A 20011-nucleotide genomic window follows, 5' to 3' on the forward strand; every position below is an offset into this window, starting at 1 on the left:
AATGGTTTGTATAGTGTAGATGTAGATGTTGTGATGCAGAAACAGAGACTTACAGTAGTGCTCCAAGTAACCTGGAAATGAACTTCAATCTCGGAGTATATGGCACAGTAATCAGTACTTTTGCTTTGCAAAATAAGAATACTAGATGACAATATTTTTCATTTGCACTTTATGTGTGAGTCTGGTAGTCTTGTGGTAAAGCGTATTTATTTGTAAAAACCTACACTGCAGTCCACATGATGGCTGTTATAAAGTGGAGAATGTGTTCCTGATCATGACCTTCTTGTGTATATTCCATTCTTCGAATTGCAATGTAAATATTTTGCCTATACGTTTTAATCTTTGTTCTTATCCAGAACATTGCAAAGTGTAAATAATTTCATCTTTGTTCTTGTTTCATATAAATGGTATTCTGTGAGCTCACATCTATTTGTTATTGCTTATGAATATGTGTGTGAACTACTTGAATTCAGTGCACTATAAGTATATTGCTTATATTCTACATTATTTTTGTCCCTATCCATTTGTCATACCCTCTAATTTAATGGAGTTACCAAAATTTTCGTTGACTGCTGCTTAAATGTACTGTTTGTAATATTTGTTAATAATAAGTCCAAAGCATTAGTATAACTACTGTTGCATTTTTAGGATTTGCAAGGAAGAATGCTCTAGGCACCAAGACTACAAAGCATTCTCATCTATATTTGCACCCATACTCTGCAAGCAACTGCTACACCATTCAAAACAGAATTACATACTCATTCCTTGACAAGATGTAAGGAAGTTCAATACCAGTGCTGTGAAAACCTGCCATGAAATGTGAGAAAGTACGGAAAACAGATGCAAAGAAAAATAACATAGAATATGAGCAATGTACTTTAAACTCATTTAAACTGAGCATTTCACACTCAAATTCATAAGCAATAACATATGCATGTAAGTCCACAGAACACCATGAAACACAAGGACTTCTGTTTTATATGAAACAAAAGCAAATGTGGAATCATTTATCCCAATGAATATTACAGATGTGAGAAGAAAGCATTCAGAAAGTGGGAAACATAAAACATATTTACAATGTAATTTAAAGAATGCAATGCACAAGAGAAGTCATAATAAAAAGCACACTGCGAAGAAACCAACTCATGTTAATTATGAAATGAAAACAAACATGGAGGCTAAAAATCTGCCAATGAGAAAGGGAGATGATAGACTGCAGTGCTCCAAGTGGCCTTGCAGTAAACCAAGGTCATGTTACCATAATTCCCTACATGAGTTTCACCTCCCTGCATCAAATGGTGACTATTTCAGAGACCTTAGTCAGAAGTTCCCAGTTTTGCATATGGTGAACCTGAATTCATTAGCCGGGAGTGAACAATAGCTGGTATATTATTGTACCACAAGTTGTTGTTATCGTTTCAATTGGACCACATGATAGTGTGGTCTATGGCACCCAAACAAACACTAGTATACATAAAATTACATAGAAATATACTTGTGAACTTGAGAAAGTGATCCATGGGTCACGAAAAGGACTGTGTGACAAAGGTACTCAACATTGAGTCAGGCTTGCCTACAGAAACATGAATTTGATAGTTGGTTGTCCAGTCTTTGCAGAGAACCTCACAGTTTTTTTCCAATTTGCTACACACAGCTGCAGAACTGAAGATGCAAGCAACAAATGTGGGATTCCAGATCCCCTTCAAGAAAATTGGATTTAATGCAAATATCAATTCACCACTCAGTTTACTAGAGGTAGAAAAATAGGGAATCAAATGGACAGAGAAATTTAAATACCTAGGAGGGCAGATAGAGCTGAACACATCTGAGAAAGATGTTTTGCATCATCAGTCAAAAAAATGGAAACAGTATACCAAGAAAACATCAATCAATGCTGAGATACAACATTAGTGCACAGTAATATAATCAGGTGCCTCATACACCACAGAACACCTTGTTATGAACAGAAAAGGTCTGCTGAAAAATTAGAAATAAGAAAAGGTAGATATTGAACAAAATCCTAAGCCTGATCAAAGAAACAATGGCACAGCCATGAACTCTATACACATGTGGAAAAGATCCCAGGCACCATTCATAGGAGGATTATCTTCTATCCCTACATTTCCCAAATGAGTCAAAGAAGACTGAGCAATTGTATCCTCCATTAATTCTCAACAGGAATACCCAGGAGATGTGATTCACCAGGTACAAAAAGACCTGCAAGAAGAAGGGACAACACTGGAAGCTATCCATAAACACATTCTATTCAGAAATAAACTTCATGAGCACATTATTGCCAAGAAAATCCAGATCTAAAAACTGACAAAACACAGTCTGAAGTGAGAAAGGAACAGCAAAGGAAACAAATGTAGAAATACTAGGTTAATGTTAAAGCCCAGGTGCAAAGGAAAGAAAAAAACGCAGTTGATGTAATGTAGGTATTTGTCATGTCTTCATGATTTGATTGGTTGAGCTATGATTCCCATTCTTTGAGAACACAACATTCCACCATCAGCATACAGTGTGTGCAGCAAAAGTGAATGTTTGAAGTGAAAAGAGCGGTCTGCATTATGTTTTTCCTGGTAGCATTTTATGAGAAGTTGCATTTGCTGAGTAGCAGTGTTTCCCATGCACATTCTCTCTGTATTATAGTTAATTTTCAGAGACTTAACCCCTTTTTTGTTAGCTTTCCCAGAATTCCAACATAACCTATAGATTGTGTGTCTGCAGATAATGGGTTCATTATTCTTCTCAAGTTTCATCTTCCAGGTATTTCCCAGGAAGCTTCCAATGACAATTCAAAAATTTTGTTTCATATTTTTAAATATATGACCGTAAGCCTACTCTCCACAGTTTTAAATTTGTGATTTCAGTTGCACTGATAAAGGTTACAAAATCTGTTCCTGATGATGAAAAATCATGGATCGGGATCCCTTTATAAAATACTTGCTGTGCCCTGTGGTGTTACGGGTAGCTAAACAATTAACTATTAAAAATGCCTGGATACATATTTATTCCAATCTTCTGTCAGTTAATTTTCTCCTTCCTCCTCACTCTGTCCATCTCCTCCTCTTCCCTCTCTGTATTTCTTCCTCCACCTCTGTCTGTCCCTCTCCACCTTGCCCTTCGCCTTGCCCTTTCAAAAGGGCAAGGTGGAGAGGGACATCTTCTCCTCCCCCTTCCTTTTCCATGTTAGCATCCCTGCCTCAATAGAAGACTGGTGGTTTCTGGCCCCACAGCATTTGTTTCCAGATTGTAACTATTATGTGCGCCAAACTTGGTTGAATTTAGTCTAGGGGCTTAGGATCAGCTTTATAGCCATGGGTTTGCCCACTTACACACATGTTGAATATATTTCAAATGAATTTAACATATTTCACACCTGTTTGTACATATGTTTCACCTGTATCTCTAGCAAATTTCACCCTGCAGTTTCGTTGTCATGCAGCTCAGTGTTTATGACAATATATCTCCTGAACTGATGTCATAAAATGATGTAATTTTGCAGTTATATCCAGTGGTATATGTGGCTATTGTCTGCAGATTGTATTGTGAATAGAGTTAGTACTAAAGAAGTAATAAATTAAAATGACATGCATGATGTGGCAGCTTTTCATGTTTTTCAGTATTTGACATCATATCTCCTGAACTGTGTGTTTTACAATGATATATTTTTGTAGGTATATTCAGTGACATATATGGACGCTTTCTATAAAATTTGTTGTGAATGAAATTAGCAACAACAAAGAAATAAATTTAAACATCATGCATGATGTGGCAGCTTTTCACTCATTTCAGTATTTATGACATCATATCCCCTGACCAATGTACTGTACAATGATATAATTTTGTTGATACATTTAGCAGTATATATAAATACTGTCTGAAAAAGATATCATGAATACAGTTGGTAGTAAAGATGTAATAAATTAAAATGCTATGATCCATCCAGCAGTGTTACTGCATGAACAGTGAAAATTTAGTAAGTGATAAGCTTTTTCCTTTCATCATCTTACTGAGTTGGCAGTGTGAAGAAGTTTTGTGTAAGTTTGACCTTATGTGTAAATACTGGATGAGTAAAGTATGGGTATTCATGTGTCATGGGTTACACAATTTTTTCACCTGCATCACCATCCCTGTCATATGTAGGTATTTGTAAGGTAATCTATATGTTAATTCAGGTTATAAGCTATCGCCATTCCAGATTTCATCCAAATCTGTCTAAGATTAAAGAAGTAACACATACATACACAAATATTTGCGTTTACAATTTATATAACATTGGTTATAAAAGTTTTTTTTTAATATTTCTGTCACAGAGAGAAAATAATTTTAAAAAGCTCTGGAGCTGAAAGAAAACTCTTATGTGGAGCAGAATTAAAAGAACGTCATTAAGAATAACAGCAATACCACTGATATACATTTCTTTTTTCAGAAGACAATCTTGATTCTGGGAAAAAGAAACACAAGAAACAAAAGGGGAGTAAGAAGGATGCCAAAAAGGGTGGAAAGGATAAAACAGAAAGTGATAAGGAAGCTGCAATGTCGCAAGAGGAAGCAGCTGTTGTAATACAGAAACGTAAGTCCACAAGTATTCAGAATTAACACTTATACTAACATTACTTAAAAACTAAAATCATACATTCATATTCATCAACCAGTTCCTTCCCTTTTGCACTTACTCTTCTTTTACTCATTTCATCCCATATTTTAGGCTGAGTGAGCTGTTATCCTGTTATTCAATACATATCACTTTTCTCTACCATACCAAGCAACTGGGATTGCTTTAAGGCAGTTTGATCACTGATGAGCAACTGAAGCAGTGACAACTTCCATGCTGTAACAATACCTTGTACTGGCTGTGACTATTAATTATATTATTGTGTCAATATTTTAGCTTTGTCTTTGTCAATCATTGTCCCATGCACAAGGTGTGCTGGTGCACAATAATTGCCTTATTGTAGTTGGCTTTAAATTTGCTATTTAATTATAACTCTGAAGTACAGTGCTATGGTGATGTACATTATTTGTTCTTAATATCTGAATGCTACTTGCCCATTTACTATGACTTCTAAATGATTTTCTGTCATAATTTATAATACACATGCTAAAATTGGTCTCGATTTTTGAATTTTATATATTGAAATAAGACGAATCTGTTTTTAATTTAACAAGTTTTTATGCTGTAATGAGAAAGTCAAAATAACATATGTTTGTTTCTTACCATTTTTTTCTGTTCAATCTGCCATTTTTATATCTTCATTGAAAAAATACTTTTTGGCCTCAAAAGTTTAATTGTGGTATTTACTTGCACTTATACTACTATGGTCAGCCACTGAAGGATCCACTTCTGTTATGAGGATGATTAGCTGTATAATTTTTCCCATATTTTAATTCTGCTTTAATGTTTTGAGAGATTATACTATTACATGTGTAAAGAGCTCCATAAACAATTTTCTGTATTACTGACACAAAAGTAATAAGTCATCCTTTCAACAGAATTCCGTGGATACCAAGTTAGAAAACAGATGGGGCAAAAGGAGAAAAGCAAACCAGGTAAGGAAACAAAAGTTTATTCCAAACACACAGTTTTGTTATTTATCATGACACCCTTCTGAAAGTAAAAAATAAATAAAAAATATATTCAAGTAACTTTTCTCTTAGACAGCAGACACTGAAATTATTAAAACCATCTGAGGTAAGGGCCTATTTGTTCAATAATATTTTGGTTTTGCAAATTTGTAGGCCTATAGCTTTTAATGGTTATGGACAAAGCAATGCATTTTTCCCATAGCAAACAATAGTTTGTGAATTGCATTATTTAAGGTGGAGATTGAAGAGGAATTCCAGCTTATGCACAACACTGTTCCATAGTTTTGTTTTTCCCCAGGCATGTTGCAGCACTTTTTGTGCAATCTTCAATGGATTTATTTGTTTATTTCCTTTCTACAAAATTGTTGGTACACACTAACCTCTAAGGAAACCTTTGGTACACCTCACATGAGGCTAGTAGTTGTTTATGGTGGTAACATTGTATCTACTACACAGTCTCCAGCTTGTCACCTACAAACAGCAAAATGTTTTTTATTTTTTTGTTCATTGTCATTTCCAAATGAGAATCACTAAATGGTGAGTTATTTAGTATGTTAGTTATAGTTTTTGATGTTGTGGTGTTTTTTTCTTTTGTTTGTGTTGAGGTAGCATGCTTATTTCTTTTTGTGCATATCAGCTCTTTAAGCGTTTGTCTTGAATATCAGTGTTGTACGTTACTCCACCACGTCAAAAGACATTACTGAGGAAAACTGTTATCTGATTACATGTTAATCTGATCCAAAACCTGAACTAACAGCACAACCCCCTAATGAGGCAGTTCCCTATGAGGCAATTAGTAATTGAATAAGTGTTTGGTGGAGCTCTGATGCAGCTACACTGTTTAATGTTCCAAGTGGGTCATTACTGTGCGGCAGCACTCGAATGTAGCAACAGAGCGATGCAATGAAAGTTTATTTTATTACTGATGAGCAACTCATCAGGGCAGGGTAAAATGTATGTATCTATCACAGACTGTGCATTTATCATGACACTGAAATTGCAACAGCGAAGCTTACCTATCAGTTTCTGAATGACGACCAGTGATGTAGTCCATTCACTGGAAGAAATAGGCCGAATGACATCAAGTACAAATGGTGTAATTTGGTCTTGACAGTCGCACAATGTGACAGGCACCTTCCATGCCCAAAAAAATGAGAGTGGTCAGACTCTTTCTTGGTAATGTGTGCATGAAAACCAGTAGCACAGCTGAGCCCAGGGGAAAACTGTAATGAAAACTTGGAGCAGAGAGACTCCAGTTGCTGATATGGAACTTGATCTGACACTAAATTTACCTCATCGGCAATGCAGAAACTGAAAGCATTAAATGCATCTAGCCTGAACAGGTCTGTGGTATGGAATGATCCACAACAAGGAAAGTGAGAGGGCAAACAACAGATTTGTAAGATACAGGAATGGAGAACTGGCCTAGGTTTGGAATCTGCTGTTTATTGTAGCTAACCAATTTCCGTGAAACCTATGTGAGGGGAGGGGAGGGGAGGGGAGACCATGTCTATGTACATTTGTGCATTTACTAAAGTCATTGCAGCTCCTATGTCCATTTTCACTTTTAGTGTTTATCAAACCCACACAAATCAATAAAAAGTTTGTTCAGGAAGACAGTCATTTAGAGATACAGTTTATGTCCATCAGTATTACTGGGTCTACCACATTTTAAGAGGAATTATAAACCAATGCAATATGGACTTTCTTTCAAAACTTCCTGCAAACAGTCCAATGTTTAGGGCATGCAGCATGCTCATGGTGGACAAAGGAATATAAGCTAGATGGAAGGGGGTCTCGTGGCCACTGTTATGATACAGCCTGTTGCTCCTGTGGTCATAACCAATGCTGCCCCATGTGACACTGAGCTGTACTGCTGCACTGCTGTACTGCTGCAACAGGTTGCCCAGCATCGTGATCACTTGCATTGTGCCTAATGGGGATTGACTAAGTGATTTCCAATACCTTTCCCCACGCAGGAATCTGATCGCCTGCGGTCCATGACACTTCAAAGGACTGTACTATATTGATCACATCCATAAGTGTCATATCCTCACAAGAAGTGCTTTTCCACAGACTTCCCCATTTGGGGCCAGATGAATAATAAAATCATGCACCATATGATCAGTGTAGGATTCATGATGGGTAGTAATGACAAATTTATGAAGACCCAGCCTGTGTAACTCTGCAGACCTTGCCTTTTAAGATTGGTTTGGGAATTTCTGACAATGATAAAATTCTACACCCATCACAATGACATGCCTGCTATCACAGTAATAGGTTGAGAGAAGTTTGCACATTTCATCAAATGATAAGCTAGTTGCTTCTGGCAAAGGTGCAAGTTGACACAACTGATAAAAGCGCAGCAAAAACCAGGAAATAAAGAAAGTCCTACACAGGTTTGCATCACCCACATGAAAAACCTGGAAATTTTGGCATAACAATGTCTCATTGGAGTCCCAATCTTCAGCCAATTCATAAGATGCCAGTAAGGGTGATGGTTGCACTGATGGAAGAGTAACATGCTGCAAACATGCAAACATGCAGATACCACTTGACTGAGAGTGATGCTGGGAGCCTGCTGTTGTACCATGAAAGCTTGCTATTGGGCAGTGATATGTTGGAGTATTTCTTCCACCAAGATGTTCATTGGGTGACTTAGCACTGCCACTAATATGCAGGGAAAATATAACCCTCACTCATCATCAAGTTTTTTCTAGCAAGAACAAACATGATTTGTGGGACTAAGTACTTTACAGAGCCAATGTAAGATACAGTGAAGTACAGGTAGCATGTAGCACTGAACACATTGAATGGACAAGTGTAACACAGTTTACAGAATAGACTGAGCACGTACTTGCCATCACTTCAATAATACTGTTTCTTTAGTGACTCACCAGAGTGCACCAGGGGGAGACACAGATGGTGTCTATAAGCTGGTCTGTGTACTGCACAGACATGTGATCTCTGAAATCCTGTTTGTATCATAAGCAAAAGTACATCAGAACACAGATGGCAAGCCAATACTAAACAAAGAAGGGAAAGCTGAAACGTGGAAGGAATATGTAGAAGGGCTCTACAATGGAAATGAATTTGAAGACAATATTGTAGAAAGGAAACAATTAGATGAAGCTGAGATGAGAGATATGACAATCCACACAGAATTTGACAAAGCCTTGCAAGACTTAAGTTGAAACATGGCCCCTGAAGTAGATGATATTCCCTCAAAATTATTGAGATCCTTTGGAGAGCCAGCCATGGCAAAACTATTCCACCCAGTGTACCAGATATATGAGACAGGTGGAATACCCTCAGACTTCAAGAAGAATGTAATGATTCCAGTTCCAGAGAATGCAGATGCTAACAGGTGTGAATATTATTGAACTGTCAGATGAATAGGTTAAGTTGCAACATACTGAAACGAATTATTTACAGAAGAATGGAAAAACTGGTAGAAGCTGATCGTGGGGAAGTTCATTTTGAGTTCTAGAGAAGTGAGAACACACAGGGCAATATTGGTTCCATGATTTATCATAGAAGATAAATTAAAGAAAGATGGACTTACATGTACAGCATTTTTAGAGTCAGACAAAGCCTTTGCCAGTTTTAGCTGTAATACACTCTTTTAAATTCTGGAGGTAACAGAGATAAAACACAGAGAGTGAAAGGCACAAAAACCAGATTGCTGTCATAAAAATAGAAGAACATGTAAGGGAAGCAGCATTTGAGAAGAGAGTGTGACACTGTTGTAGCCTATCACCTTTGCTATTCAACCTGTACAGTGAGCAAAGAGTAAAGAAAACCAAAGAAAAATTTGGAGAAGGAATTAAAGTTCAGGAAGAACAAACAAAAATTTTAGGGTTTGCTGATGACATGGCAGTTCTGTCAAAGTCATTGAGGACTTGGAAGGGCAGCTGAGTGGAACCTATAGTTTCTTGAAAAGCAGTTATAAGATGAGCATCAACAAGAGTAAAACAAAGACGCTGGAATGTAGGGTAATGGAATGAAGTAAGATATTCAACAAATTAGATAAAGAGGCAGTAGTGTTGCATGTCAGAAGGGAAGTTGAAACATTTAGCTCTGGAAAGGAGCCTGTAGGAGAGCTGTGTCTTAGATTTGCAAGAATAAGAGACCATGTGCTTGATAGATATATACCTAATAGAACAGTTCATGGTGGCAGGGACCCTTCATGGTATAGCCACTGTAAAGAAATCTCTAAAGGAACCAAGTCTACTTCATAATAACTGTAAAAAATAGGACTGTAGATAGGGAGTGCTGTATGAAACATGTTTGGCTGACAGGAGGACAATGTATGTAGCCTACAGTGGCTACAATAACAGAATATTATTGAAGAATCTCTCACAAAACCCAAAAAAATTCTGGTCATATGCAAAGGCTGTTAGTGTTACCAAGGTCAGTGTCCAGACACTAATGTATGAGACAGGGACCGAAAAGTAGAGCAGAAAACCAAAAGGAGGAATGCTAAACTCAATTTTCAAACATTTCTTTACAAACGAAAATCCAGGGCCATTGCCCCAGTTTAATTCTTGCACCACTACAGTGGTGCCAAAAACAGCTGAAATTGTACAAAGCTCCATGGCCTGAAAGAATCCCTATCACATTCAATATCAAATTTTCAGCTGAGTTAGCCCTCTTTTAAATGTCATCTACTGTAGATCCCTCAAACAAAAAAAGTGCCCAATAGTTGGAAGAAAGCATAGGTCACACACATACTGTAGAATGTAGCTGGTCATTGCTGGTACATTTTTAGCTTTGTTATTGATTATACACAAGCAGTCTGGGTCAGTGAGAGTTGACATGTACACTGTGTGGATGGATGGTTATAGTATATGAGCACTGTGGTTTTACTAGTAAGTGCAATGGATTATTTTGTTTTGGTGTTAATAATATATGTGTGATAAGTTTTTTTAAAAAATGTGCTCAGTGACTGATTACACAAAAATCATGGGATACCTCCTAATATCATGTCAGCGAAGTGCAGCAACTTGACATGGTGTGGACTCAACAAGTCATTGGAAGTCTTCCGCAGAAATTTTGAGCCATTCTTCCTCCATAGCTGTCCATAATACTGCAAAAGTGTTACCAGTGCAGCATTTTATGCACAAACTGACTTCTCAATTATGTCCCATAAATGTTTGGTGCATTTTATGTTGGACGATCTGGGTGGCCAAATCGCAAACAACTATGGCTCAGTAACTTGGCACATTGTCATCCATAAAAATTCCATCACTACTGCAAATGGTCTCCCAGTAGCTGAACATAACCATTTTCAGTCAATGATCAGTTCAGGTGGACCAGTGGACCAAGTCCATTACATGTAAACACAGCCACCACCAGCTTGTTGACAACTTTGGTCCAAGGCTTCATGTGGTCTGAGCCACACTCAGATCCTGCCATCAGCTCTTACCAACTGAAACTGGGGCTCATTGACCAGGCCATGGTTTTCCAGCTGTCTAGGGTCCAACCAATATGGTCACGAGCCCAAGAGAGGCACTGCAGGCAATGTCGGGCTGCTGACAAAGGCACTTGCATCAGTCATGTGCTGCCATAGCCCATTAATGCCAAATTTTGCCACACAGTCCTAATGGATATGTTTGTCAAACATCCCACATTGATTTCTGTGGCTATTTCATTCAGTGTTGCTTGTCTGTTAGCACTGACAACTCTCCGCAAACACCACTGCTCTCAATTATTAAGTGAAGGCTGTTGACCACTGCATTGTCCATGATGAGAGGTAATGCATGAAATTTGGTATTCTCGGCACACTGTTTAGACTGTGGATCTTGTATATTGAATTCCTTAACAATTTCCAAAATGGAATGCCCCATGCATCTAGCTCCAACTACCATTCTGTGTTCAAAGTCTGTTAATGCTTGCTGTGTGGCCATAATCACATTTGAAACCTTTTCACAGGAATCATCTGAGTAAAAATGGCAGCTTTGCCCATGCACTGCCCTTTTATGCCTTGAAAACATAATAGTACCACCATCCATATACGTGCATGTCATAGTCCCTTGACTTTCATCACGACAGTGTACAGGAGAAATATATGTGCAGTCATGTGGTACTGTGAGGCCAACAATAGAACAAACTTTGAAAGATTTTCATAGTATGGTCTAGCACACAAAACATGTATACTCAACTGCAGCAAGACTGTACTGAAAACATTTCAATTTCAGTAAACTAATACGGAACCTCACAGAACACATACAAATTATAACACCAATAATGGCCTGCCAGAAGTTTGCCCCAGCCACTAGCAAATTCATGTATATGAGGGTGGTTTCATAGGTCTGGTAAAACAGCAAGAAAAAATATTTGTTTCATGGACAACTCACCTCACTTCTGAACATAGCCTCCTTCGAGGGATATACACTTGGTCCAGTGATTCCCCAGCTTTTTAATCCAGTCAAAAAACTAGGTTGTGTCAAAATCTGCAAAATACTCATTGAGTGCAACTATCACTTTCTCATTTGATGAGAGTCAAGTCAGGGAACAGGAAGAAGTCTCTTGGAGTTAAGTCAGGTGAATAGGCTGGTTGAGGAACAAATTCAAAGCCCAATTCATGCACTTTCACTGTTGCTATTGCTGATGTGTGGGATGGTGCATTATTGATGAAAGAGCCATCCTTGGTTTGAAATGATCCAACAATGAAGCATATAGGGTATAGTTACATTTCTGCCTTCTTCCAAGTTGTCTATGAGGATTATTCTTGGCAATCCTAAAGACAGTGGCTATCACCTAATCAGCTGACAAAATGATGTGCTGAATGCACTTTTTGTCAACTGTGAGTAGTCACAGCACCTATATCACACAAAGCTTCTTCATAGCCAATTCTCTGTGCAGGCTATTATGCACTCACTCACTTGAGATGCCTATGATCTCAGCAATCTCATGAATCTTTATTCAGTAGTCTTGCATTACGATGCCATGGATTTTCTCAATTGTTTCCACTGTGGTAACCTCAACTGCACATTCAGAACATGAGGAAACAAACAATGGAAGCTCCACATTGGAACATCAATAATATAAGGAAAAGGATAGATTGCTACTCACTGTAAAGATGACATGTTGAGCTGCAGGCAGGCACAATGAGCAGTCAGAGTTGCCGCAGGTGGTGGTCAGGTTGCGTGAGGTGTGCTGGATTGTGTGAGTGAATGTAAGTGTGTTTTCTTTTCTGAAGAAGGCTTTGGCCAAAAGCAACGGGTTGTGCCTGTCTGCAATTCAACATGTCAAATTGGGAACACATTTCTTTTATGACCTGTTATCCAATACATAGCTGCTTCACAGTAATAAATAAATTACTGTGAATCTCTTTTAATATAAACAAATTGTTGTCTTTTGTTAAAGCAGATAAATTACAAGAGGAGACAGCACTCTTCATAAGGCAGTACTGCAGAAAATGGAAGGCCAAGTCAATGTTCCAGGTTCTTCTTCTATATCGAGCGGCAAAACATCAAGACCTAGTGTATTTCTCCCAACAGGTCAGTACATTTTTTTTTATATATTTTCATTTAGTTAGTAGGTAGAAAAACTGTTATTTACAAAACATAAATAGACAAATCTACAATGTGGAGGGTTTTTATGACAGATCTGCCCCTAGCAACTCAGCCAGTTGGGCGTTATCTACAAAGTCTTAAAGCATTGCAGGATATCTCTGCTGAGGGCAATTTTCAGTTATGTGTACCATTGTGTCTTCATGAATCCACTATCACAGAAAGGAGAATTGAGAAGCTGTCAATTTTACTTTAGGTCATTCCATTTGGTATGGCCTGTACTTAGTTGGACAATTCTAGTCTTGACGTCTGTCTTCAAACTGAACATATCTAGTTTAGTTGAATGGTTTATGATGCCTTTATGATCAATTAGGGGCTAGTTATGAATCTGGCACAACATTTCCTTCATCTTAAAATTATCTTTTGACATTGCTGTACTGGTTTTCAAAACATAAACCTTTTTGGAGAATGTTGTCTAGCACCTCAAGGACTGGAAGTCACTGTGGACAGTTTGGGGTAACATACTTTCTCAGTTCTTGTAAATGGAAATGAGAAGTGTTACATCATTATCTCCCTGGCTAAATGTTACCAAAATGGTATTTCACTATTCCCACATCTGTGCAGTATATTGATCAGAATTTCATCCTAAGGCCAGCTTACTTTTAGTTCAGTAAAAAGTCATGCCTATAGATGTAGCAGGCTTTGAGTACATGGTATCTGTTGGGTGTGTCCAGTTACTGGAAATTTTCAGGAGGAGACTGCAAAAAAACATGCCAGATAATTTGCACCTGCAGTGTGTCACCACCCTTTGTACTCTGAACATGAGGAGACTTGGACATGAGAAGATTGTAGGAATGTTTTGACAGGTGAACACCACATCATTTTTCAAGGTACAAATGAATGAGAGATCACTGTGCTTGGCAACTTAAAGCATGAGTGGGTGAGGATATACAAATCACAAAAAAAGATGGTGTATGCAGAAAGACAACATTCACCATAAGCAAACAATTAGTGCCACCACACAACCAGAGATATCCTAGGAGAACTATTATCATTAATGAAATATTTACCAACAGTGGGTGATCAAATAGTGTTAACTCTGTGCCCCTGTTGTTTGACTAGGAAGAGAGAGCAGGATTCCATTCAACATTTAAGCAAAACCCTTTGTCTCTATTATAACATCACTTACAATATTATGAAAAGGATAGTTGCTACTCTCACCATGTAGCAGAGATGTTGCGTCACAGATAAAGACAACAGAAGACTGTCACAAAATAAGCTTTCAGCCAACAAGGCCTTTGTTGAAAAAATACAACACACACACACACAGAGAGAGAGAGAGAGAGAGAGAGAGAGAGAGAGAGATAGGGTGTTCCATTTATTTTGACCATCATAAATAACTGTTTGTCCAGATGCAAATTACAAAATTTTTCAAGCAAATATTCTTTAGCCATCAGGGGGACATCATTCAGCATGACCACCTTTGTTGTAGCTTTGTTTTTTACAAAGTTGTGAACAGCGGTATGACTTTTTTAAATGGCGCCCTGTATTTTTGATTCGGTAATTCATTTCCTCTCTTAAAGACCTATTCATAAAAGTGTCACAGTGTACCATTCACTGAAACACAATGTTATTAATTACATAACACAACATTGACTTTGAGCCCGGGATCAAAAACTCATCCACTTGCTGGAGTTGTCAGAAAACAAATGAAAACCAAGTAAAAACATAACACAAAATTGACTTTCACTCTCCTGCACTATTGCCCAGGAGCAGAACATTCAAAGGTACTCAAAGTGGTGATGCTGGACACTAATACATGGTGCACTCATTGAATGAAAAAATTATTTGCTGCTTCCAGTGTTGCCTGCTGAAGAGAATTACAAGCAAGCACGATACGTTCCTGCATGTCCTTTGGAGTTGTTGGAATATCGCGATAGACAACATCTTTAATGCATCCCTAAAGAAAAAAGTCCAGAGGATTTAAATCAGGGGACCTATCAGGCCAAGTAACTGTACCTCCTCGACCAATCCATCTGGCTGGATGCCTTCGGTTTAGAACAGGATGTGTACGCAAGGCATTATGTGCTGGGCATCCATCGTGTAGATACCACATAAGCATTCTGGTTCTTTGTGGCACTTCATCAAGAAGAGGAGGAATAATTTGTCTGAGGAAGATGGCATACACTGTGCCATTTAGACTATCATTGATGAAATAAGAGTCAATAATTGTAGTACCAAGCATCCCACACCAGATGTTAACTCTCCGTTAATACTGATGCTCCAATGTCTAAGCCATCGTGGGTTGTCGCTGGAACAATAATGCATATTCCTTGCACTTACCTGTCCTTTGTTTGAGGAGGAACATTCATTGGTCAATAGAACATTGGAGAAGAAGTTCGGGTTGGTGAGGATTTGCTGCTGTGCCCACTGACAGAACTGTACACAATTCTGGAAATCATTCCATGCAATTCTTGATGTAGGTGTACAAGGTAAGGATGGAACCGGTGACATGTAAGAATATGATGTACACTTGTTTTAGGAATGCCAGTCTTGTGTTCAAGCTGTCGTGTGCTCACATGTGGATTCATACCAACGGAAGCAAGAACAGTAACTTTGGTAGCTTCGTCTGTGCGAGTGCTACAATGATTGCATTGTCGTGGGTTGAAACTGTCCATTTCCTGAAGCACCACAACAAGATGAGAAAGCATCCATTGGGAAGGTGGGTCTTGTCATAATATCGCCCTCTGTACAGTTCCGCTGCCTGCGTAGCATTTCACCTACGTTCAAAAACAGCAATAAAAGAAACGTTATGTCGATACAGTTTGTAGGAAGAACAGCCTTTACTGTATGCCTGCTCTACACAACAGTATTTAAAATGACTAAACTACTGTACTAAATGCACCTGTACATAAGAAAACAGTATTGCAATTACTGTTCTGCTAACTTACATTCCCCATAGATGAGTAGTATTTCTACCTTCTCTTTGTTGGTGTACATTCTACTCACAGAACTCTTCAACTGATGATGGTTGATGGAATGATGGGTGTGCATTCTACTTATGTTTACATTTGTCCTCTGTCAACATCAGCACGTGGATGTTTTCCATTACCCCAAGTACTTGTACTAAGCACTGGGAGCATCAACATCAATGTTGTGTTATGTAATTAATAATATTGTGTTTTAGTGCATGGTACAATGCGATACATTTTTGAATAGGTCTTTAGGAGAGGAAATGAATTACCAAATAAAAAATACAGGGTGCCATTTAAAAAAGACATACTGCTGTTCATATCTTTGTAAAAACAATGCTGCAACAAAGGCAGTCTTGCTGATTGATGTCCCCCTGACAACTAAAGAACATTTGCTTGAAACATTTTGTAATTAGCCTCTGGACAAACAGTTATTCATGGGGATCAAGATAAATGGGACACCCTGTCTGTACACACACACACACACACATACACACACACACACACACACACACACACAGCTGAAGTCAAACTATGAGAAGCAGTGCATGATGGGAGAGGCAACTGAGTAGGGGTAAAGAGGAGACGGAGTGGGGAGGGGGAGGGATAGAAGGGTAATGGGTGGGGGATGGTAAAGTGCTGCTAGTGGAAGTGTGCAGGGATGAGGTGGAGAGTGGATAGAGCAGCTAGCTGCAGACAAGGAGTTACCTCCTGACACACCCTCTCTCTACCTCCTCCCTGCACACTTCCACTAGCTACAACTGACTGTCCCTCACTGCTACCCTGCTACCTCTCCCCCTCCCAGCCCAGCCTCCCCCTTAGCCCCACCCAGTTACTTCTCCCATCATATGCTGCTGCTTGTAGTCTGGCTTCCACTGCCAGAGGCTGTGGTCATGTGCATGTTATTGTATTTTGTTGGGTGACTGGTATGAAGCTGAAGTTCTGCAATTGCAGAGTTGCTTGGTTGTTGTAAGTGAGTGTGAAATTCATGCTCTATACACAGGTACTACTTGGACCTGAAGGACTGACAAATAGGTTTTCAGGAGGAATAATGATAGTATTTCGGAATATATGGTATTTATAGGAAGCCAGCTCATATTGTTCTGTACCTCCAAGCAGATAGCTGTCACCCTCCAGCTCATCATGAAGCAGTACTTCATACCTATGTCATCTCAGACCCTGGAAGTTTGTCAACTGTGTTAGCTCACCTTGAAGTTACCTTTAGCCAGAATAAATATAATGAGACACAGATTAGATGTGTATTGAGGAGGACCTGTTTATAGAGCATAAGAATCTCACCCACTGTTAATTAACATTGCCACATGCTATGGTGCATGCAATGTGGCATATTGGTTAATGTCACTGACTGATGTGCTAAAGATAATCAATTTAGACTTGACCACCAACAATTATTTATTATTAAGTATTTTCAATTTGTGGATGGTCCTTGAAATGTCTCATGTTTGTAGAGTTTGGGATATCCTATGTTTATGTAAATACCAGCACTTTCCATCCAGGAGAGTTCTTTTCTGGCTGTATATTGATATTCATGACAGATATGCTTTTAGTGCTAAGTGATGTGCTTTCAGATTTTAATTTGAGTGTAGTTACAAATGACATTGTTTGCTGGAGATACCTTGAGCTTCAAAACATCTACATCATGGGGGCTATAACTAGGCAACATAAAACAATTGTGTATACAGACATGAACAAGAATACAAGCAGTATGTCATCCCCAAGGTCCATATATTCAGGACATCTATGGATTCCAAAACAGCAACAAGTCAGCTGCACATCAGGAATACAACACCATTTTCTGGAGATGCTGAGTCACTAAATGCAATAAAAGGGATGATGTGATATGTTTGACAAATGTACACTTTTACTTGGATGACTCAGCCAGCCCTGCACTTGTTTCAAACCAATGAAGCAGTAGCTAGATAAATTCCAAACTGAACTGAAGAAAACATTTGGTGACAAACAGCAGCAAGTCCATTTTACAGAAGAACAATTGAAGAACAGGGGCTAACATCATGGGGAAATGATACAGTCTCCCATACAGAATACCTTGGTCCTATGTCACATTGTGAATGTGAATATGATAGAAACTGACAAAATCTCACACTTGATTAAAGGGATTGCAGAAGACATGTCCTGAGCTCTTCTTGTAAAGGATGTCACAATAACCAAGGAATTCATCAAATGATCCCAGCACATAAAGATGCTACAGATGAAGAGCTAGGTGAAAGCAGTATGACCAGCTTCCAACTGTAACCCCTCTGATAGCAATGGAAGACCACCACTATCTTGCCTTCTCATATGCAACATAGTCAGATGAAAGATAAAACATTTTATGGCAACCAGAACTGTTGGACCAAGTAAGGAAGAGAGAGTAACCATGAATGTCAACCCCACACATCAGGAGGTAATAGAAAATGTTGAAGAAGTGTTGTGTCAACCCTATAACCATTCTCTGCAACCAGTTGAATGCTGTAGCAAGAATGAACTCGACCAACTTGGACTTATGCCATAACTGTCATACAACAACCCATAATCTTACCTGTGCCAGTACAGTCAACTCCTCTGCCAAACATAGTGACTCACAGAACCAGGTGTTTTGAGGACAGAGCACAACATGCAGGTGTGTTTCCACTGTAGATACCCTGAACATGTTGTTCACTACTCCTGAGAAAGGCATTGACTTTATGAAGACTGCTTCTCTACCAGACATCAATCTTCACAACAGTTCCTTTCATGCCAGTTAACTGCACACAATTACAGACGACAAGATCACTCCCTACCATGGCGTAGCCATTCGCAGTCACTGTACGGAAGTACCAACCACTTTTCTAGCAACAGAATTCAAGAAAACTCAGAGAGGTGACCATCTATGGTGGTGAGGCTCCTACAGATGAAAATCCTTCATGAAAGACAGTCACTAAGATGTCAGGAAACCTTATTGACATCGCTGTTGACTAGCTTCCTGGTCGCTAGTTGACTCTCTCAGTGCTTCCTTTCCTGTAACGTCGAACACTTATTGCTGACAGTGTTCTGTAATATGAAAGAAATTGTGCTGAAAGTTGCAAATGGGAAATACATCCATCTGAAAGGAACACATATTGCAAGAATAACTAGCAATAACAGAACACAGCCCTAGGAATTTGTTGTTTCAGCAGAACATAGTCGTAGTGTTATGACTGTATGGGACTTCTTGCGGACACCAAAACCAGAAACAGACTGTGGAAGGTCAGAGCACCAGATTGATGAAGCTATTTCAACAAGCACATACAACAAAGATTACTCTGGGTAGTTGTTTGGCATTGAAGATGTTACTTTCCTGCAACTGTCACTGAGAAGAGTTTGAGTTGTCAATCAATGTGTTGAGCTGAGCTGTGAAGCTTTTGTCAGTTGCAAAAAGTTATCCAGGCTTACAAAAGAAATTTACATGTCAACAATGATTATAAGCAATGAAGGTGTTCAAGGAGAACTTTTGATCATTAATTGTAATGAGCAGCCACAACACATCCATAAAAGTATGTGCTTAGGGACAACCAAACCAGACTAGGAATGGCAGCTTAGTGCCATTGATGAATCATCATGCTCCACTACCATTACAGACAACACAGCTGTCTATCGAACTGTCAAGCTACCCATAGGATCTGATCCAACTGAGGAACAACATCTGTGAGTGTTAGCTGTTCTGTGTCAATTTTCTGATGCCTTCAGATCTGAAGTTGAGAAAAAATAGCCAAGGGGTCCATGGTAAAACACCACATCAACTTTGGTGAAAGCATTTGTAAAGGGTGTCACAAGCTGAACAACAGATAATCTGTGAGGAAATGAAAAAGGTGCTGTGAGGTGACATTGCTGAATCTTCAGAGAGTTATTGGTTCTCTACTGTAGTCTTTGTGAAGAAGAATGGCATTTCAG

General features: G+C 38.7%; 1 protein-coding gene across 2 annotated transcripts in view; it reads left to right on the forward strand.

Moving 5' to 3' along the window:
* The window catches only part of LOC124595918 (neither inactivation nor afterpotential protein C), a 386219-nt gene that overhangs the window by 306104 nt on the left and 60104 nt on the right, over positions 1-20011 (forward strand). The window contains exons 20-22 of one of the 2 annotated variants that reach the window (XM_047134827.1): positions 4436-4579; positions 5500-5556; positions 12964-13097. In XM_047134827.1, the coding sequence (XP_046990783.1) occupies positions 4436-4579; positions 5500-5556; positions 12964-13097 (335 nt within the window). The remainder of the gene's footprint in view (positions 1-4435; positions 4580-5499; positions 5557-12963; positions 13098-20011) is intronic. The other variant, XM_047134829.1, reaches the window with a different exon arrangement.

This window comes from Schistocerca americana, chromosome 2 (assembly GCF_021461395.2).
Source record: "Schistocerca americana isolate TAMUIC-IGC-003095 chromosome 2, iqSchAmer2.1, whole genome shotgun sequence".
Taxonomy (NCBI): Eukaryota; Metazoa; Arthropoda; class Insecta; order Orthoptera; family Acrididae; genus Schistocerca; species Schistocerca americana.